Source organism: Equus caballus, chromosome 14, assembly GCF_041296265.1.
Source record: "Equus caballus isolate H_3958 breed thoroughbred chromosome 14, TB-T2T, whole genome shotgun sequence".
Taxonomy (NCBI): domain Eukaryota; kingdom Metazoa; phylum Chordata; class Mammalia; order Perissodactyla; family Equidae; genus Equus; species Equus caballus.
The window spans coordinates 87,724,712-87,747,352 of NC_091697.1; the positions used below are offsets into that span (position 1 = coordinate 87,724,712).

The 22,641-nt window shown below is 43.5% G+C and overlaps 1 protein-coding gene across 10 annotated transcripts in view; it reads left to right on the top strand.

Annotated features, from left to right (window-relative positions):
• Positions 1 to 22,641, top strand: part of ERAP1 (endoplasmic reticulum aminopeptidase 1) — a 144,529-nt gene that overhangs the window by 102,880 nt on the left and 19,008 nt on the right. For 3 of the 10 annotated variants that reach the window (XR_011424952.1, XR_011424953.1, XM_023616933.2), the window contains exons 1-7: positions 6,566 to 6,674; positions 12,306 to 12,849; positions 14,599 to 14,737; positions 17,346 to 17,480; positions 20,349 to 20,469; positions 21,255 to 21,409; positions 21,761 to 21,874. Coding sequence is in view for 6 of the 10 variants with exons in the window: in XM_023616933.2 (XP_023472701.1) it covers positions 12,323 to 12,849; positions 14,599 to 14,737; positions 17,346 to 17,480; positions 20,349 to 20,469; positions 21,255 to 21,409; positions 21,761 to 21,874 (1,191 nt within the window). In the remaining 4 variants the exon portion in view is untranslated. Of the gene's footprint in view, positions 1 to 6,275; positions 6,703 to 12,304; positions 12,850 to 14,598; positions 14,738 to 17,345; positions 17,481 to 20,348; positions 20,470 to 21,254; positions 21,410 to 21,760; positions 21,875 to 22,641 lie in introns of those variants that run through there. The other 7 variants (XR_011424954.1, XR_011424955.1, XM_023616934.2 and 4 more) reach the window with 6 other exon arrangements.

Genomic DNA, 22,641 nt, shown 5'->3' on the forward strand with positions numbered 1-22,641 from the left:
CAAAAAACCCTTACACTTGTCCTTGAATTCCATGGCATATATCACTCAAGGTCTACGGTATCAGAATTTCTCAGGGTAGGGATTAGGAATATATATATTTTAACAAGTTCCCTAAGTTATTCTGGTGCATTTCTTTGCTTCTATTTACTCCTTCTATCTATTAATAAGTAACTGATGAGAGAAAGAAAGGAAGGAAGGAAAGAAGAAAGAAGGAAAGAAAACTTCAGCAGTTTGAGTATTTTATTTACTTTGCAATGCACTATGGAGATTAAATGAGTAATATAAAATTTTACTTTATTATGAGTTTACTATTTTCATCCTTTGGGATGAGAATTGTCAGACTGCTAAGCTCACACAAATTCTACAAAAATCTAGCAATTCTAGCAAAAATTTACCAGGACTGGAAAGCCAAAGAAAAAAAGAAATCTAACACAATTCTACAGAAATAGAAGAGCCCAGAATTCTCACTAATTTAACTGGAGTTTTGTTTTAACATCCTTGGCTGATCCAACCACTCAGTCCTGGACTCTTTCCCTCCTCATGGTCCTGTTGGACTGAGAGTTGGGAAACAGACATGAGCAAGATTCTCAAACTTCTGCCCTGAGGTAGATTTGGGTTAGCCCTGCTGGAGCTGGTTAGTACTTTGGGTCTTTCTAGAATCTTTGCTGTTAGGCCCAGATAACTCAATTAGATCTGCAGGACTTCTCTGCAGCTGCCCTGGCCTTCTCAGGTTTCGCCCTGACCCCTGCCCGAAGGACCTCTCTTCCTTTGCCTCTCTCTCAAAAGTCTCTCTGACTTTGGGCTTCTATTGGGCCTATAAGATACTCCCTCACCTGTAAAAGCTCTTTCTACCCTTAATCATCTTCTTCACCAAGTGTTCAAATCCATTTATTGGGCCCTGATCTCTTTATGCGTCATAATCTCAGATGCCATCTTTCTCCTGAGTTTGCAATCAGTTCTTCCGGTGGTCAGAAGCTGAAGTGAAAACTTTCAACCAGCTATTAATTTATCATTTTTCATTTGGGAGATATTCACATTTTCAGCTCAATGAAAAATCAAATCTTCGCAGTTTCTAGAGTTGAGTTCCTTCCCTAGTTTCTTCCCAATTATTCACCCATTGATTACTTTCCTGATCTATATCTCCTTCTCTGCCTCAAGGACACAGACTGTCTACATCCTATGATTGTAATAAGAGAAATATCTTCAACGTACAGTAACATTAATGAGGCAGATTCTTCTGTCCCTCCTCAGTATGTGAGAGGCATGAAAACTGCTTGGTAGCATGAAGCTATGGTTCTTTAGAAAAAACAGTAAACCTACCTACTTACATCCCAATATTTTGATCACTCCTTTTGAGCTATGCAAAGAACACGCTCACCTGGCTGGTTAACTCATTCTTCATACAGTTGCTTTGTCAGAGGGAGCCATAAACAAGAGAAAGCCTGGACACTGGGCTTCCTGAACCAAGCTTTGCTTTAATGTTCAGACTGACAATATCCGGGAAACTCCAACATCTCAACCAGCTTGACACAGCAGGCATAGGTCTGGACTTTTAAGAAACTGACATGATTCATCAGGCCATATCTGTGGGATTGCTTTAAAACAATTGAGCCTCACTAATTGTGATATTTTACATTTTTAATAGAATTCCTGGATTTCTCGTGCATGATAGCTTATTTTTGTGTAACCAAGTAATGATTTCCCAGTACATAAGTCGGCAACGATCATAAACACAAAATTCTCAAAAGAGGAAATAAAAAATAAAAACATCTAATCAACCTACGTTCAGTGTATGTGTCCATTTCATTAGTAGTGAAAGAAATGCAAATTTTAAAAACATGTATTATGGTGATTTACCTCCTTATTGAAGTGAGCAAAGGGAAGAGAACAGGAATCTAGAATGCTGGCTAGAGAGCAGTGAGATGGGCACTGTCACATGCTCAGGAAGGACAGGAGAGGGGTGGGTTCTCTGGGGTCTGTCAGGCTGAAAGAACTGCAGACGTGCCCAAGTGGTTACCTTAGGGGGCAGGAGTTCATTGAATAGATGATTAAGGAAGGAGGCAAAGGGGAAACATAATCAGTCCTCAAGTCACCCAGAACGTTCTTCAGAACCCGAAGTCCTAGTTGTCTGACAGCACTTTTGGTCACCCGGTAAGAACTCTAGGTCCTCCTCAGAAGCTGGCATCCATTGCTCCTTCCTCGAATGCTCTGCCAAAATGGTGACTCAGGACTCTTTCCGAAGCTTGACTCAAACTGGCTGAATCAAGAAAGGAATTCATGGTTCCCTTGACTGAAAAGTCCAAGGGTAGGGCTTGCCTACAACAGCTGCATCTGAAGGCCTCAATGGCTTATTCTCTCTGTCTCTGTCTCTCTCTGTCAGCTCTGCTTTCCACTAGAACTAGAAGTGAAGTGGCTTCACTTTAGAACAGGTTCTCTCTATGTGGTGGCCCCTGGTAGGTCACTTGGAATCTCAGATCCCTAGTTTGGGGGCCAGCCTGGTGACACAGTGATTAAGTTTGCGAGCTCAGTTTTGGTGGCTGAGGGTTTGCTGGTTCGGATTCTGGGTGTGGACCTACACACCACTTGTCAAGCCGTGCTGGGGTGGCATCCCACATAGAAGATCTAGAAGGACCTATAACTGGGATATACAACTATGTACTGGAGCTTTGGGGAGGAAAAAAAAAGAGGAAGATTGGCAACAGATGTTAGCTAAAGGTCAATTTTCCTTACCCCTCCCCCCCCATAAAAGCATATCTTAAAAAAAGAGAGGGAATTTCAGGCAGTGGGTTCAGAAAAAAAAATCCGTAATTTCTTTATTCTAGAAAAATGGATCTGCAAGCCACCTACATAAGTACACTGTGAGGGTCCGATAAGATAGAGTATATATATATATATACGTGCCTTCAAACTACATTTCAGAGCAATTTACTGGTTGTTATGAGTTCAGTGGCCTACTTTGGAACAGTCCTTCTTTTATTTATTTTTTTTAAGGGATGCTTTTTGGTGAGGAAGATTGGCCCTGAGCCAATGTCTGTTGCCAATCTTCCTCTTTGTTTTTTCTCCCCAAAGCCCCAGTACATAGTTGTATATCCTAGTTGTAGGTCATTCTAGTTCTTCTATGTGGGACACCACCACAGTATGGCTTGATGGGTGGTGTGTAGGACTGTGCCCAGGATCCAAACCAGCGAACCCTGGGCCGCCAAAGTGGAGTGCAGGAACTTAACCCCTCAGGCATGGGGCGGGCCCAGGAACAGTTCTTCTTTTAACTTGGCATCTGTACCTTCTTCCCTGTTTCTGATTATTAGTAAAATGGTATAGATTTTGGTGAGCAGGGCTGTCCAGCAATTTGGCACATAGGAAAAAAAAAGTGTCATCCTATTTATCAAGACTATCAAGAACGAGGATCATTGCTATTCCTTCTTAAGTTGGCATTTGAAAAATTGAGTTCTGGGCCCTAGAAGCCTGTGTAGGCGTCTTGGGGACCACAGTGTGTGTGGGGAGACTAAAGGGATGGAGTTGGGGGCAGCCGGCAAGGACTGAATGGGTGGGGCTGTCCCACTTAATCAGAGCTGCCCTGCTTTTGTCTGTTTTCTACATCATGATTCTGGGTAAGATTTGATATCGAAAAGGAGAGTAGTAATATGATCAAAATGGCAGCAACTTTGGCAGCAAAGGAGGAGAAATGAGCCAAATGTTCACATTAATTGGCTAAAGGCTAATGAACACAAAACTGATTCAATCAATCAGAGCAAAATTGAATAGCACTTGATCAAAATCTGGAATCCAATATAAGAAAAAATTGCTCAATAATAGCCCAGTGTTGAAATGGCTTAGACCCGAGGTGGACTCCCTCCCTCTCCTAGCTCACATCTGGAACTAAGGACACTGAGAAGCCTTTGAAGCGGATGGGCTCAACTGACCCTCTGACACCGTGTGGTAGACAATATTGTTAGTGTTTACCAACCTCTCCTTGCTTTCACAGAAGACTGTGTGGCTAGTTCTGCCCAGTGACAAGTGAGTGGAAGTGATGTGTGTTATTTAGCGCTGAGGTGGGGAAACGTTGACACTTAACTCTCTGGACTTTCTCTTTCCTGTCATGCTGATCCAGAAGGCCAAAAAGGTCAGACTGATACACATACAAGATGACTAGCCTCTGTCACTCAGTGCTGAGTGGCCATGCAGGGCAGAACACCCTGCCTGTCTACACTGGCTGTGCGCCCTGAGTGAGGAGCAAAGTTTTGTGTTCTTAAACTACTCATGTCTCAGGGTTACTTGCTTACAGTGGTGTAACCTAATATCCCCTGGGAGGAAATCTGTAGGCTCCCGGAAGGTTGTTTCGGACAGGAAATTCGTAGAGGCTGGCTGGAAAAGAGCAAAGCTAGCTGTACGTGCGAAATGAGGGTGAGGTGAAGGAGGGATGGGCGGTACAATAACAGCCAGCTGAGAAAGCTGTGATTTCGGGGGGAAACATGCACTTTGGAGTCAACAGACCTACCTAGGGTTCAAATTTAGGTTTCACTTTTTATTTTCTCTTTGACTTGGAGCAGGTTGCCAACCTCTCCCACTTTTTTCCTCTATAAAGTATAACACCTACATTGCAGGGTTGCAGAAAAGATTAAATTATACACACACGTGCATATGACCAGCATTTAGCACAGTATCTAACAGCTGGTAAGTGACCTATAAACCTAGGTGCCTTTCTTTCTGTCGGCTTCCCTCTGATACTATTTCTAAGCTTGGTAGTTGCTAAGTTTTGATCGCCCAGACTCTAGAACCAGGACTCCTTCAAGTTGAAAGTCCTCTCTCCAAGCGCTGCATCCCTCGTGTCCCTGCTAGAGCTTTGAAACTAGAAGGGAATGCTGCCAAACCCTCCGTCTTCCTGCTTTATTTGCAGTGCACTTGGACTCTGAAGAAGGAAACATGGCCAGTAACTGAGTCTAAAGTCCGAGCGAGGGAGAGCTTGTAAGAGAACAGTCTAGAGGTGGGAGCGCTGTCAGCTTTCTCCCTACTGCCATCTCCGGTGCCTGGGCCAGGCCCAGGTTCATGTTGCAACCCTCCTGTTCCCGCCTTCTCAGTAGAGCAGCCTCTAGTCTCCTCGGTGCATTCAGCTCCTTCCATCCTGGCCTTCAAGAAATATTTTTTAAAAAATTGTATTAGAAATTAAAACAAAACGATCACATTCAAAAATATAAATATAGAAGTAAAGAAACCATGGGTTTACTGGACAAGAAGCTCTCATCTGAGCAAACTGGGATCACTCACTGACTAGCCCTGGAGACTACTGTTGTCCACTGACAGCCCTACCACAGCTGCTAACGTGCACAAATTACCTGATCGCAAAGCCTTTGTTTCTGGTTGAATTTTAGCGAAAAAACTTCCTTTGATCACACCCTGGTTGGGCCTGGGGGCAGGCTGCTGATTTTATATCACAAAATGTCCTTGACTGGAGAGAATATGCAGAATAAAATTTATATTTTTCAAAAGGAGGCATAAGATTGAGGAAAAAAAGTTGAGAAATACTGTTTCAGTGACTTGGAACCCCAAGTTCTCAAAGGGAAAGAGGCTATGAAGGAAGAGGGAGGGGCGGCCCCTGGCCACGTGGGGGTTCACCAGCGCTATTCTGGGCGCACACCTGGCAGGGCTTCTGCTCATCAAGCCATGCTGGGGGCATCCCACATAGAAGAACTAGAATGACCTACAACTAGGATATACAACTATGTTCTGGGGCTTTGGGGAGGAAAAAGAAATAAAGAAAGTGGGAGGAGAAAGGCTGAGGGTAGTAAGAAAAAGGTCCCAGAGAGCCCGCGGTCCCCTCACCACCCAGCAGCCTCTGGTGAAGTAGAACGTTTGTGTTTTCTTGGCTTGTCACCTCCTTTACCCTCAACTGTTTAAAGACGGGCATTTTTGGATATTTCATCCAGTGTTAATGTTCCAAGGGGAGTGCAGAAATGGTCACTTGATTTGAAAAAGCAGGAGGAACGCGTTCATGTGGGGAACGGCAAATCCTTGGGGTCCCTTAGAAGCGGTGGGAAGTGCCAGACCCATCTATATCTCTTTCCTCCTCCGCTGCGTCTCCTAGCGGGACCCCTCCACACTAAAAGCCCAGAGTGGTCAGCATTTTGCAGCGACAAAGCTGTTGGGGATTCCTGTTTCTTTCTGAGGCGGGCCAAGGGCTCTCAGCCCATTTGCAGAAGCGAGATGATGGACACCCTTGGGTCCAACAGGCGTCGAGCCCGTCCAGGTTGGGGGAGAAGCGAGCTCCTGTGCAGCCGGCGGGCTCTCCTCCAGGAGCGGCGGCCCCTTCCTTACGCTCCAGACCCCGGCTGCGCCAAAGGCCAACCATTAAAAAAAATACCTCCCAAGACACGCGCAGAGAAAATGATCGTTTTCAGGAAGGGGTGCTCCTCCCCGCCTGATGCCCGCCGTATTGCCACCCCGCTGCCTCCCTGGCCTGCAGCCCTCATTTGTGAATTCCCGTATTGGGAACGGCGGTGGCCCTCGCTCGGCCCCGGTCCCGGGTTTCCTTCCCCAGCTCCCGCCTCAGCCTGGGGCTCCCCTGCGCCTGCCGCGAGGGCTCGGGCCCAGCGCCCCTCGCACCCGCCTGCCGCTCCCCGGGCTCCACTTTCACTTTCGGTCCCGGGGCTGGCGAGGCAGGCGGCGGCGGCGGCGCGAGGGTGAGCCGGCTGGGTCCCAGACCCCCAGGTACAGCGCGCTCATCCCCAGCGCGCCCATCTGCAGAGCCAGCGCGCGGAGGGGGCTGCGCGGCTGGAGAAGGGCGCGGACCCGGCCTCCTCCCGGTTCCCGCCGGGCAGGCCCGAGGGCCAGGGCGCAGGGAGGAGGATGGCCAAGAGGGCTGCGACGTGGGGCGCGGGAGTCGTGGGGCCTGGGCCGGAATCGGCCGGGAGGGCAGCGGGGTCGGCGGCCGCCCAGCCCCGCTCGGGTCTTTCTCCACGGGGAGCAGCCTGGGGGCGCGGGCCAGCGTGCCTGCTCCGCGCTTTGCCGCCGCGTCCTGCCGGCAGGCGGGAGCCTCCCTCTGCGCTCCGCCTCGCGGCTGGGTTCCTGCCAGACGCCCGGTCCCCCCACACTCCGCAGCAGGGCCAAGTAGAGGGGCGGGGGACAGCCAAGTCGGGCACCTTGCAGACAGTTGCCAGAAAAATGAACGTGGCTTTGGTTTACTGCTGGGGTGGGGGTGTTGTGGGATCGGCGTCCTAAGTGTCCTCAAGATCAATTCTCTATTTCTCCTGTTCTTGCCATCATCGGTCTTCATTTCACTCTGGCTCTAGCTGGGTTTTATTCAGATAAAGCTCTCGTGTTTGAGCAAATTAAAATTTACTATCTGGGTATCTTACTCTCCAGGTGGGCCTGCAAGTTAATTTCATGAGGAAAGAGAAGAGCAGACACTTCCTTTCCGTTTTCGTGGAGGTTTTTTGTGTAGGCAGGTTTAGGAAGAAACGCTCTCTTTTCTACCAAATGCCCAGAGTATTCGCTCTCAACTCAGGATGTGGTCAACGATTTAAAAAATACTTAACAAAATTGCCCAGAATTGTCTCTTTTCCCAAAGGATTGGAATTGTACTGATATGTAGCACATTTTCAGGTGGACTTAAATATCAAGATACTAGTATGTTAAAAAAATCGAATTAATTCCACATTTTTATTGTTTACCAGCAGTGACAAGCTATTATCAGTGCTTGTTAATTTCATTGTTCAGAACATTTTGGAAGAAAGTTTATTACCTCTTTATGATAGATTTCACATTTCCTAGTTTCCCAATGAAGGGGAGGGTGAAATAGCCGGGGACTGGTTAGCTCTGACTTCCTGTGTGGGTGGGACAAGTCAGAATCACTAAAGGAGTCTAGCTAAGTTCCTCAAGTATCTTGAACTCCTCCTGGCTGTGAAGTTAAAGTTAGGTACTTACTCTGTTCCTCTTACACTTTCACCGACAACATTGTGAAAGATGCTTTAGAAAGATTAGATGCCAAAGGAAGATACTTTTTAAAACTTTAAAGGAATACAGTCAGGTACCACAGAATCCTTTAAAGCCTTGTCTCTGTGCTCTAAACCTGTGTATTCAACTGCCTGCTTGCTATTTGCCCTTGGAGATCTACCACAGACATCACAAATTAGACACATTAAAAAATGACCCCTTGATTTCCTCTCCACCCTTCTACATCTGTTCCACCTCTGGTCTTCTCCATCTCAATAAATGGCACCTATGACTACTCACATGTTGGTTCTAGAAACCTGGCAGCCATCCCCACATGTCCGCTCCCTCCCCCTCTCCCCCAGTTCTCCTTTATCCTAAAGATACTTGTTGAATCCATCTTCTGTCTCCTCCTCTCCCCCTCCCTCACTCTCTGTTGATACCACCCAGTACAAGTCTCTAGCTTACTTTGTCTCGACTACTTTCTAACTGGTCTCTTGGCCTTCACTCTTGCTCCTTTCTTGCTCCACACTATACAACAACTGGGGTGATTTTCTTCTTCTTTTTTTTCTTCCTTTGTTTTGAGGAAGATTAGCCCTGAGCTAATCGCTGCCAATCCTCTTTTTGCTGAGGAAGACTGGCCCTGAGCTAACATCCATGCTCATCTTCCTCTACTTTATATGTGGGACGCCTACCACAGCATGGCTTGCCATGCGGTGCCATGTCCGCACCCAGAATTGGAACCGGCGAACCCCAGGCCGCCTGAAGCAGAATGTGTGCACCCAATTGCCACGGCACCAGGCAGGCCCCCTGGGGTGATTTTCTTAAAGTGAGAACTGGTTCTTGAGACCTCCTAGCTCAAAACCCAGTGGCTTCTCATTGTGCTTAGGATAGGGTCCAAAATCCTTAACGTGCCTACAAGGCTGTTTGGGAGTCTGGCCCCTCTCCACCTCTCCAGGCACATCTTGCCTGCTGCGCCCTGTGCTTCAGGTTCACTGGGCTTCATAGCCAGCACTCACCACTGCCTTTGAGCCTACAAATATGCTTGCTGTTCCCTCTGTCTGGACAACTCTCCCTCTCCCTCTTTTCTTAGCTAACTTGAATTTGTTCTTTAAATCTCAGGTAAAATATCCTCAGAGAGCCCCCAGTGTACATCAACGTGCCCTGTTATTCTCTTCCAGTATGTGTATGTTTTTTCCTTAAGAGCCCTAATCACAGTTGGTAACTATACATATATATGTATATATATATATTTGTGTAAATGTGTTGAAAATCCCCTCCCCCGCCCCCACTAGAAGCTCTTTGAGGTCAGGGACCTGTGCTGTCTTGCATTGCTAGTGTCCAGCAAACCCCCTGGCACATAATAGGCCCTCAATAAGTATTTGTTGAATGACTGAAAATATTTTAACCCATTTAATCTTCACAACAATCCTATGAGAGAGGTATTACTATTATTATCTCATTTTACACGTGAAGACAATGAAACTGGGATTAAATAACCTGCCCAAGGTCACACAGTAGGTGGCGAAGCAAGAACTCAAAGCCATGTTTTCTTTTCTGACTGTAAGCCTAATATGTATTTATTATTAATATAGCTATAGTTATATTTGTGCATGTATTCTTACATTTAGGCTGTCTACATTACCTGTTCCATTTTGGTTTCCTGGGACTGCCTCCTCCTTTGAGACACAGCCATGTTCTTTTTGGCCCCTCCCCTCATGAACTCAACCCTGTAAAGCCTTTGATGTGAGGTCCCACTGCCAACCCCTTCAGCAGCCCGTGGGCTTTACTGTCAGCTCAGAACCAGTTGGAATTTTCAGGTCTCCTCTTGGGCTGTTGGAGAATACTCAGGGGCTTCCAGAGTCCCCGCAAATCTGACCCTGCCACCTTCACTGCACTCTCTACCATCTTGGGGCACAGGCTGCACCTGCTAAGATACTGCCATCACAAATTCCAAGTGGAAGTATCACACAACTTCCCTTTACATCTGGTCTCCCAACTTCCAGAGAAATCCATCAATCCTCCCCAGCCCCGGGATTCTGCCTGAGGAGATGGGGGCAGGAACTCTTTACCATTTTGGTGTTTACACTTTATTCTTCTCCTCAAAATTGCTCCAATCCTCCGTGGCTGGAAGCACCCTTTAGTTTCCTAGACAAAAAACCAAGAAACTGAAAAACCAAAGAAACCTGTTCTTCCTGTTCACATCTCTTTTCTGTCTCATCTGGGTGGTGCCTTTTGAACCGGGATTATGGTGTCTGTGTGGTTGACTGTCTCAACTGTTTTGGTATCCTTTCTCTTTAGCCTGCAGATTGCCCTGTGGAGAAAGGAGAAGTAGGTAGCTTTAACTGTGTGTTTGGGAAGGGAGCAGGATGGAGAGTGACGGGTAGGGGAGAACATATCAGTATTACCTTGAATTAGTGTGCTTCCACACAGGGTTCAAGGGATAAGACCAGAGTTTGGCAAGGATTACCTAGGAGGTTCTCAGCCTGGCTCTTCAATAGAGTTTCTGAGAAGTGTTTAAAAAAATTCTGATGCCCTGATCTCATCACCATAGATTCCAGTTTAATTGTTCTAATTAGGGACTCAGGCATCAGTCATTTAAAAAGCTTCCTGGTTACATTAATATGCAGACGGAGATGAGAACCAGCGACACAGAGGGGGAATCCCATGTACCACCACCATTTGAGGGGTCCTCATTGTAACATTACTACTTTTCTCATCTGATCCAAATGTCCAGGAGCCAGAGGAGTTTGAGGGAATTAGGGTCAATTCCTTGATCTCCCCTGAGAGGGGCCCCTCCTGGCAAGCACCCATTAGAGAAGCATCTTTGTGTAAGAGAGAGAAAGAAGTATGCTTGGTTCTTGGGGCGTGGGTTGCCAAATCCCTTAAAATTCACATTCCTTTTTTGTCCCATGGCCTTTAAAATAAAGTGCAAAATATGGTCTGCAGCATGTCTCCCAGAATGCTTTGAGCGTAATCTTGGAGTCACTGCTTTCCTTGCCTGTGAATAATCACTCTCCATCACGTTCTTCTGGGGTTCCCTTCCCATCCCTTCCCATGCCCTAGCAGCCCTGTACGTTCTCCCTTTGTGCTTTAGCTCTGGAAATGCTGGCTCCTGGCTTGCTCCACCTGCAATGCTTTTCATGCCCTCCCTTCATTTCCAAATCCAACCTATCCTTCCAGACCACACTCAAATGCTGGTCTTGCATGAAGGCCTCGCAGAGTCACTCTGCAGCCAGTCACTCCCTCCCAGTGGAAATAACATTCCCTTCTCTCCCAGCCCTCTCTGTTGTTATTATTCTTAAAACATTCCACGCTTTCTGTGTTGTATTTTATTACCTGTGTATGAATGTTTTCTCCCTTCCAGAGTTTGAGGTCCTTGAGGGTGCGATTTGTGTCTTGCGTGTTATTGTATCCCACACAGTACTCAGCACACAGCCTTGTATGCAGCAGGTGTTCGACACATACTTGTTGGATGATTGTAAGACACATCTAGGTGATGGATGTGTTGGTCACAAAATGTATTGAAGGTCACCATAAACTTTTTAAGTCATTCCTGGCTAAATAAATATTAAATTAGCTTCTGGCATGACAATTTGACAAGGACACCACTGTTATTAAAGGTTACTGTTATGGATACTGGCCTTTCTCTCCATTGCTACTCAGCATCTAAGGCTCCTTCCTACACTTGCTATGATTTAGGAATTCTCTACTTTGTAAGCCTGATGGGGAGCAAGGCCTGTCTCCCACTGTAGAAACTGCAAAGTCCAGATTTTGCTTTCTCCACCTCCCTACCTGGTAGTGTGGACATCCACCTTGGCTCAGACCAACGGAGTTGAAAGGTGGGACTTTGAAGCTGAAACAAGTAAAGCAAAGTTGCAGGGCAGTGGAGATCTCACTCTCGTGGGGGCTATAGTGGTGTCAACATCTGATCTCCAGGCAGGAGGGTGGCTTCCTCCAAGGTCCAGTGTGGGGAATGGTCACCTGATGAGATGTTTCTCTGATGTCCATCTTTGCCTGCTTCATAGCCTGGTTTCCTCAATGTCCTGGCAATCCTCTGACCCATTTTAGTGAGCTACTCAGTATCCTCAGCCAGAGCTTGTTCATTGCTTTCAACCAAGACCCCTGACTGATGGAGTTAATTTAAACTCTGAAGGCCAATGATGCTTTTTAGTAGGTGTTAATGATTGTTGATAACCATAAACTTCTTTCTTCTATGAATCAATAACATAAGGAAGGTAATTTTACTTTCAGGAAAAGACCTAGTAGTTTTGAAAGTTTGTATCTATGACTGCTAATTCTGAGTGGGTACATTCTGAAATTATGCTGTCTTGATAATATTTTAATGACTTTTTTTTTCTTTTACATGTTTGTGCCACTAGGTACTTTGAGCAAGAAGATGGTATCTCTGTCCATCAAATGGCCCCTTGCAAGCATGTCATTTCTACTTTCCTCACTGATGATTCTTTTCACTGTGTCAACTCCTTCCTGGTGTCAGAGAAGTAAAACTATATCTCCAAAAGCTAGTGATGGGACACCATTTCCTTGGGATAAAATGCGGCTTCCTGAGCGTGTCATCCCAGTTCATTACAATCTCATGATCCATGCAAATCTCACCACTCTGACTTTCGAGGGAACCACGGAAGTAGAAATCAGGGCCAGCCAGCCCACCAGTGCCATCATCCTGCACAGTCACCACCTGCAGATCTCTAGGGCCACCCTGAGGAAGGGAGCTGGAGAGAGGCAGTCTGAAAAGCCGCTGAGAGTCCTGGAATACCCGTCTCATGAGCAAATCGCGCTTCTGGCTCCTGAGCCTCTGGTCGTGGGGCTCCCGTACACAGTTGTCATCGACTATGCTGGCAATCTCTCTGAGACTTTCCATGGATTTTATAAAAGCACCTACAGAACCAAGGAAGGGGAAGTGAGGTATTTTTTTTCTTTTTTTTTAAACTCCAAATGCTAAATTTAGTATTTCAGCTCGATTGTCTTTTAAAATTCTTTTGATTGTTGAATTTTTCCTTTAGTTCTTCCTTTAGTTTTGCATCTTCTTTCTAGAGTTCAAAATGGCCAGTAGTTTTTTCCTTGTTTTTTGGACCTCATTTTTGGTTCTGTTTTAACCAGTTTTCTTTCCTCCAGCTCTATCAGAGTAAATACCCATTTGTTTATTTAATTGTATCTCTGGGATATAATAAACATTTTTCATTTTCTTGGCCTATGCATTAGTTTCCTGGGACTGCTATAACAAAGTCCCATAAACTGGGTGACATAAAACAACGTCAATTTAGTCTCTCGCAGTTCTGGAGGCTAGAAATCCAAAACTAAGGTGTCAGCAGGCCAGTGTTCTCTTTGAGTCTCTGAGTAGAATCCTTCCTTGCCTCTCCCTGGTTGGTGGTGGCCATCTGTCCTTGGCATTCCTTGGCTTGCAGTTGCATCACACAGGTCTCTGTCTCTGTTGTCACATAGCCATTCTCCAAATTCCCTCTTCTTATGAGGGCACCAGTAATATTGGATTAGGGACCAACGTGATGGCCTCATCTTAACTTAATTACATCTGCAAAGACCCTATTTCCAAATGAAGTCACATTCACAACTACCAGGGATTAACACGTCAACATATCTTTCTGGAGGATGCAATTCAACCCATAACAGCCTAACAGAAGAAATAGTTTTCTCTCGGTTAAAACTCTTTTAGGGATCTTCACCTCCCTTGCTTTAGTTCTGTTTTTAAGGAGGCGACTTATTTTGGGAGATTTTATGCTAAATTTTAAAATCAAATTTTGTTCATTAGTTGATTATACTAACATTTTTCTGATTCTATATATTTTTTTGTGATGAAAAATTCAGATGCTACCAGAAAGAACTTTTTTAAAAAGTAAAATTTATCCCAGTCGTAGCCCTTAGAGATAATCACTACGTTTATTTTAGGGGACTATCCTTCTAGACTTCTCTCTGGATATGCATACACATTATTTTGTGTAAATGGAGCTATATTTTCTGTTTTACATGGGAGAGTTTTTTTTAATATGCTCAGATGTTTTATATGGATGACTATCACTATACATCGTTTTAATGACTTTATTAAAATGTATGTTTGTACATTGATTTCTTTAATCCCCCATGGTTGGAGATTAGGTTGTTTCCAACTTTTCAGCATTAGCAATACTTGATGAACATCTTTTAAAATCATTTCTTTGGAATAAATGCCTAGAAGTAAAATTGCTAAGTCAAAGGGTTAACAAACTTTTGCCACCTCTGTTGTTTTCCTCACCTCTAACCAATACTGATATCTCCCTTTAATTTATATTGCTTTGATTATTAAGGAAGTCAAGCAGCTTTGGGTAGATTATTGACTATTTGTAGGTTCTTCTTTTGTGAATTGCCTGTTTATGAGCCGTGCCTCCTATTCCCTTTGGTTGCTGGTTATATTCTTACTCATTTTTAAGAGCTTATTATCGGTTAAGGCTATTATCCCTTTGTCAAATATCTTTTAATCAATTTTCCCAGTTTACTTGTCTTTTAGCTTAATTTATAGTAGCTTTTGTCATATAATAGATTTTTTTAGTAGTGAAATCTATCAATTTTATGGTAACTGTAGGAATTAAAAACAAACACACACCTATTTTAGAGTCCCTGGTGCTTCTTAGTATATTTTTATTTCGCTTGCCATAATTTCAGGATACTTGCGTCAACACACTTTGAACCTACTGCAGCCAGAATGGCCTTTCCCTGCTTTGATGAACCTGCCTTCAAAGCGAGTTTTTCAGTCAAGATCAGAAGGGAGCCAAGGCACCTCGCCATCTCCAACATGCCGTTGGTGAGTCTGAACTCCTGTCCATCTGCTCACAGGAGAAATCCACTGATTCGCTGTGACTTGCATTACCCCAGTGAGAGTTAACAGGAGGATCACCTGTTTTGTTTTATTGCCTGACAGATAGCTAACTCTTCTTTCATTACCAACCTATGCTTTTGTTTCAAGCAACAATTTATTTGTAGTTAAAGAAAACAATTGTCCCTAAAAACACGCAAGATTTCAGTAAGAGTGACATTCCAGGTCATCAGGGCTGATGGGAGGGAAACTCCATAGGAATTCAGGTCAGGTTTAAAAGAGAGTGCCCTTCACAAAGCACTTTCATCTTAATTTTCTCATATAATCTTTGAAAAGGATTTTAAAGAGAACATTTTGTCGAATAAATACAGTTAGTTTTTATAATTTCTATGTACCATATACTAATATTAACTATACAGTTTGTAACTATATGCTTGAAATTGGGCTGATAGAAAAAGAATAAAGTAATCTTTTAAGAATATTATGGTACTAAGGGTAAGTAATGACAGATACCTCAGCTCCCTTTAAAGAAGCCATTATCTTCCAACTCCGACACAAATGTGGACAGTGCTGTCTCTGATTTTTAAAAGTGGTGAGATGATGACCATGCCAAATGAATAAAACTACTCAAGTGCCATTATCCTATGATTCTGGTAGCTTAAAAAAGCATCGCTGAGCTGTGTATCAGCAGCCAAGGCATGCCAGCTCCTGAGGCCCGCACATGCTTTGTTCAGAGACGCTCACTGTGGATGAGACTCCGGGGGGAAGAGGCTTTGCCCAGAGTCCTGAAGGCCGTCCCACCTCATCCCTGTGCTGACCAGGGAGGAATATCTTAGTGTTAAGGGATACAGAGAGCCACAGGCCAACCTCTAGTACAGTACCTCTCAACTTTTAAAACTTTATATCCCTCGCTGAATACCTGAAGGATCCCTTCCTCAAACGAGATTCTGACAGGGCCCATGAGAGGGTCGACCCCTGTGAAAAGCACCCTTCTGCAAATCCCTACTAGCCGAGGACTTTTGTCTGCCCTATGCCCCTCCCCTACATTTGTATATGAAAAGACAAGAAACAGTGATACCATTTTCCTAACATAAATTTGAGGTAGAGAATAGGCTTTTCCAGATTATAGTTCCCTCCTCCAATGTTATGGTATTGCTTCCTGGGACGGGAGTGAGTTCTCTAATTAGAGAATTACATGGATGGGATGGGATGGAAATAAGGGCCAGCTAAACAAAATTGGTGGAGAAATTCCTAGGCTTCCAGGGGAAGGCCTGGAGCCCCCAAGGCTTCAGGAAGATGCTGGAGTCTAAATCTATGGATATCGAGGATTGAGAATAGGAAAATCTCTAATGTAATCTCGCCCCTTGGACAGGAAAGCCCTCCCCTTGGTGGAAATCTAATAGGACTGACCTGAGCTCAGGCTGCAGACATGGAGTTGAGGGGAAGGACCATGGGGTCTCAAAGGATCTTTTTGGAGACTAAAAAGCAAATATTCCATTGAAACATCAAAGTGTTTGAGGCAGCAGTTAATTACATTTAAATTTGAATTAGTTTAATTAGCTTACTTTCCTAATAATTAGCACAACTTCAGAAATGGAAATTTTGGTTAGGGGTGGGTAGGAAATATTTTAAAAAGATAAAGTAATTTGGGGTCCTTCAAGAGTAAACGTAGATTGGCTAGCAGAGTCAGGTTTTGAATGACCAAAAGATGACCAGCAGCACCATAGCTGGTGGCTGGTGGGTATTAAAAAGCAAGAGGGGGCACAGAACTAGGGGTGGAAATAAGATTACGGGAAAAATGCGTGTGTTAACATGGAATCCCCCAGGCTACTTCTGGCTGGTCCTTTCTCCAAGATCCTGCTCCAGTGCTCTCTGCTGGCTGAGGTCTTAGACTTTCTTCTTTGGGACCAGGCCTCTTAGACTGGACCTCTGTCATCTCCACCCCACTCTGCAATGCTGCTCCCCGATCGCACTTCAAAGCTGCTTCCCCTGAAGCAAATCAGAGTTTGGAGAGGCATTGCAGGGGCAGGCCCAGGCCTGGGTTACTTTCAGTTGTTTAGGAAAATAGAAGCTCTTTGCTCTTTTTGGGTTGTGCATGGTTACGTATTTGCCCAGCGTAGAAAACAAGTTAGACCTTGCCTTTCCGGATCATTCTCATTCCTGTGTCTAAGGACAAGTGGACTACATCTTCGAAAAACCAGCAATCTCAGTTTGGCTTTGTGCCATCCGTGTTATCCATCGTCATGTACCAAATATGAGTCAGTTTGCCATCATCTGGATTATTTAAAAGATGTTAAGTGGTGATGGTTGCACAACTCTGTAAATATAATAAAAAAACACTGAATTGTTTCCTTTAAAATGGTGAATTTATTGTATATGAATTATATCTCAGTAAAAAAATTGAGTAGAATGATTTGGGCTTAATATCTAAATTACAATCAGATACTGGAAAGAGAAATTTTAAAATAATCACACAAATGTCGTGCCATGTATTTTCAGTACTGTGTCTGGTAGTTAGAAAATTTCGCTTCAGACAATGTTTTCAATGTATTGGATAATTGGATTATTTGATGATTTAAGTGATTTCTGATTTTAGGTTAAATCTGTCACTGTTGCTGAAGGACTCATAGAAGACCACTTTGATGTCACTGTGAAGATGAGCACCTACCTGGTGGCCTTCATTATTTCAGATTTTAAGTCTGTCAGCAAGATGACCAAGAGCGGAGTCAAGGTGAACTTGTCATTGTCACATAGGATGACCAACTTGTCCTGGTTGCCTGGGACTGATCTGGTTTTAAAACTGGAAGTCCCACATCCTGGGAACCCCCTCACTCTCAGGCGATCCTGGAAGCCTGGTTATGCTGTTGTCACAGATGCTCATATTTACAGTGATTTTTAGTAACAAAAACCTGTGGAAAGTCTTGGCCTGGCTCATGGTCCTGGCTCCACCACTAATGGCTTTCTGACCTTTGCCCTTCTCCTGTTTGAACTTAGTTTATATGTTAAAATGTGTGAAGTCGGACTAGATCCTGCAAAGGTTTCTAAGGTTGCGTCTGACTATAACTTTCTGCACTTGGAAGTGAATGTCACTGACTATTTGAGCAAGGAATTTCTGGTCATGGGAAGGAAGTAACATGGAGAGTCTGCTTGGAGGGTTAAATGGCTCTGGGAGGAGCATTTAGGCCAGGGAATACTGGAATCCTGGAGAAAATGATCTTGTTTCAAGGAGTACTTGCCCCTTGTCTGGGTACCATTGTGTAGTCAACAACCTATACAACTGTATGCTGTGGCTCTGAATGCAAATACGTTTTTTGGAGAGGAGGGGCGGGACACTTTATTTGAAGATACCTCATTTATTTGTACTTGTTTTCAATGAGGCCTGAGTAGTTAGGATTTCTCTGCTAAATTGCCTTTTGTTCCCATAGGGCTGAGGCTTCTTACCTTTGTGGAGATATCTCTACTTACCTGGGGATTTGCAGGTGATGCTTGAGACTTGGATGTAGGGAGCAATCTAAGTTCAGCAGTTAAGCTATCAGCAAAACACCTACCCATTGATTTGCCCACTTTTGTGAATCCTTTATGAATGATTCTTTTTATAATGTCTCTTCCATACCGTCATATTGTGATTTATAATAAGAAATATATATTTGGTCTTTGTCCCAATTCTGGTACAGAGCTCCTAAAACCCTTAGAATTTTCTGTGATGAGAGCAATAAAGGTGTCTCTTATTATGTTAAATAGGTGACTTTTGGAAAGCCCCTAAGTAATTTAAGATTGGGGGCTGGTTGCCAGGGAACCAGCCCTGTGATTGGAGGGTTGAACTTTCAGTCCCACCCTCCACCCCGACCTCCAGCTGGAGATTAAGTTCAATCATCAATGGTTAATGATTTAATCAGTCATGCCTGTGTAACGAAGCCTCCATGAAAACCCAAAAGGATGGTTCTAGAGAGCTTCCGGATTAGTGAACCCATGGAGATGCTGGAAGAGTGGCGGGGCTCGGAGAGGGCATGGAAGTTCCGTGCCCTTTCCCCATACCTTGCCCTATGCATCTCTTCCATGTGGCTGCTCCTGAGTTATATCCTTTTATAATGAACCAGTAATCTAGTAAGTAAAATGTTTCTTTGAGTTCTGTGACCTGCTCTAGCAAATTAATAGAACTGAAGGAGGGTGTCACGGGAACTTCCAATCTATAGCCTCTTGGCCAGAAGCACAAATGACAACCTGGACTTGCAATTGGCACCTTAAGTCACGATGGAGGCAGTCTGGCAGGACAGAACCCTTAATCTTTAGAATCTGATGCTCTCTCCAGGTAGATAATGTCAGAATGAAGTTGAATTGTAGGGCACCCAGCTGGTGTCGGAGAATTGCTTGGTGGTGGTTTGGTGGTATGGTGGGGCCACCCCCCTACGCACATTGGAATTGGGTCCCAGCACCCCTTTTGCATACTAATATTTTTAGTCTTTTTATTTCTTTAAGCACATTAAACATACATTTTATGTTCTGTGTCTAGTCATTGCCACATCTAAAGTCTTTGGGTATCCAGTTCTCTGGTATGTTGTTTCTGCTGCCTCTTGCTCACCATGTCCTGTTCCTTTGTGTATCTTGTGAATTATGGCTGTGAACTTACAGTGCCCGAGCTGATGGTGGGTTCTTCCAGAGAGAATTTGTGTTTGCTCCTGTCAGATGACTAGGAGCAGTTACCAGCCCAGAGACCACTTTAAATTAAATTATTGGCTTCGGATTTTTAAACCACCTGGTTATTGTGAGTCCAGCTGCTAAACAGCATTAGGGTTAGCTTTTAGCTACAAATTCTCAGCATAAGGGAGGGAGATTCTCCCTCATAAAATACCAAGGTTTGAATAAGGCATTTTGTCCCTTGCAATCTCCTTATGGAAGGGGGTGCTTATTTCTAGTATACCCTACAGTGAGGATGTGGTCCTCTGGGGCCCAGCTTTATGCAGGGGTGCATCTCCTGTTAAACTTCCCACCTTGGGCAGGCTCTGGTATATGCCTCCCATCCCCTGAGTTCTTCAACGCCCAGAAAACCAAAGCTCAAGTCCATTTGTATAGGCTAGTGTCCTCAGGGCCAAAGCTGGCTGCAGTGCTCTGCTGACTTCTGAGGATCCTACTGTCACTTCATTTTTGGCATCTAAATCTTCTTTACTTTTTCACTATCTTATGAAAACATTTAAAAAGCATTTTTCTTTTTTTGTAAGGAAGATTGGCCTTGAGCTAACATCTGTGCCAATCTTCCTCTTTTTTTGTATGTGGGATGCCACCACAGCGTGTCTTGAGCAGTGTATAGGTCTGTACCTGGGATCTGAACCTGCGAACCCCAGGCCTCCGAAGCAGAGTGTGTGAAGTTAACCACTATGCCACTGGGTTGGGCCCTAAAAAAACCCCATATTTTGCATGTGTTTTGTAGTTGTTTTCAGAAGGGGAGTTGATCAGGAACATAGTTGGCATAATATAAGAAATAGAGCTTCCACTTGTCTTCTTTAATATTGTCAACCATGTCCCACAGTGTGAAGTCTCCTATACAGTTGTGGAGAGAAGCCACTATGGTATATGAGTAACTTTCTCGTGCCTTTCTCTTCAGGTTTCCATCTATGCTGTGCCAGACAAGATAAACCAGGCAGATTATGCACTGGATACTGCGGTGACTCTTCTAGAATTTTATGAGGATTATTTCAACATTCCATATCCCTTACCCAAACAAGGTAAAGATTTTGCACAGATATTACAAATTGCGGCATTTAATGACCCCAGCCAGAGAGTCTGTCCTCCTAATTGTCATCCCCACGGTTGTCTGAGCAGCCTGTCAAGTCATAAAAATGCTGGCATGTGTCAACCATTGGGTTGATTTTTCGCACCCATGATCTATGCAATAATTTTCTAATGATGGTAGAAGCAGATCTTGATATGGTCCCAGAGGCATGTGGCATGGGGATAGTTTTGCCTTCTGACTTTAAAGATAAATCCAATTATATTAGTGGGCAGACGGTAAACAACAGAGGCTGCATTTTTTCCATTATTGGCACATATTTTGTAGGAACATCAAAGATGCTCAATAAATTATTTTGAATGAATAAATTTATACAGCATAAGAAAATCTGCATTTTCTTTCTTAACATGAGCCCTTAAAACTATTGTGTGTTTGCGTTTTTAAGTATATGGGGATCTTAGACATCCAAGGTCGAGTAGATTATTGAGGCAATTGTTAAGATTATTCAGTCCCCAAACTCCTTGTCAGATGGTCAGAAATGGCATCAGGAGGCCTGAGACCCAAGTCTGACTTTGTCACACAACAGCCAAGTGACTCTGGATGAGTCACTGAGCCCCTTTTTCTCCATTCTGAAAGAGTCTTCCGGTCTAGAATTCCACAGTTCTGCATGGACAGCTTAGCTTTTCTTGTGATCCCTACACCCATTCCATTCTGAAGGTTAGTGTGGTTGGGTAATGTGTAGCTTAGAGCTTGGTAATAGAGTTTTGTTTCCTTCCCAAGATCTTGCTGCTATTCCTGACTTTGAGTCTGGTGCTATGGAAAACTGGGGACTGACCACATACCGGGAATCCTCTCTGTTGTTTGATGCTGAAAAGTCTTCTGTATCAAGTAAGCTTGGCATCACGATGACTGTGTCCCATGAACTCGCCCACCAGGTATATAAGTTCAATCATACTTTTTAAAAAATGTAGTTAAACTATGTATTGCTTTTATGGGACATACGAGGCTATTCATATTGATATTTGAATTGTATGGATTCATTTTTACTTTCTTTTTTCCCCACAGGAAAAATTATTTCTTTAAAGCATTAGGTACCATGTTTTACAATGCATATTGACAGGTTTTTCTTTTTACTTTGATAAAATTTTCCATTAATATGTTAAAATTCATATACTGGCGTTCTACATATAAAATATATTTCCTTCGGAATGTCTTATGTTTATGGCTATGTAGATAATCCAGTCTCCATAGAAAGGTGAATAATCTGGGTAATGTCTCCCTTTCAGTGGTTTGGGAACCTCGTCACTATGGAATGGTGGAATGATCTCTGGCTAAATGAGGGATTTGCCAAGTTTATGGAGTACGTGTCTGTCAGTGTGACCCATCCAGAACTGAAAGTTGTAAGAAGTACTTACTTATTTTTTTACATTTTAGGTTAATCTGTTGTTTTGTACATTGTTGCTGGAAAATATTTACTGACCTTTGATTATAGAATTCATAGATTAGTAACTTCCCTGGGAGTTTAAATATGAATTAGATTTCCAAAATGCTGGTAAACTTTAAAGACATATCTCAAAGGCTTATCTCCAAATCTATGATTGTTATGAGATTGTGTTAATTGTCCTCCCTTAATGTCAACGAAATAGAAATAATGACAGCCTGTCTGTTCCATATCATTTCCCCAACCTTCAGGCTGGTCACTGAGGAAGTAGTAGGAAAGACTGCTGTTATTTCAATAGGATCCTACTTGCCAAATCAAATTATGCTTAAGGTAACTGCACATTTGATTGTATATGGACCTAGATTCATGGGTCACAAACTTAATGTTTTGGAAACTCTACATGTTTTATTTTAAAAATCATGCATTTAACTTGTAAAAATCACATGCAGTAGAATGAAAAAGAAAATTTATATAAAAACAATCCTTTACCCAACTATGATTTTCTTTTGTTCATATTCATTTCTTTTTCTTCTTCCTGTACACATAATTTACACATAGTTATAATGTACATATGAGTATTACACTGCAATGGATCATAAATATTTTCCTATGTTTCCACATAATCTTTAATAATAAAAATGATTATGCATATTATTCTATTGGGTAACATGCCTTAATAAATCAGGTTATAGTTGGAATTTGTTCTCCATTATTTTTTCTTTCATT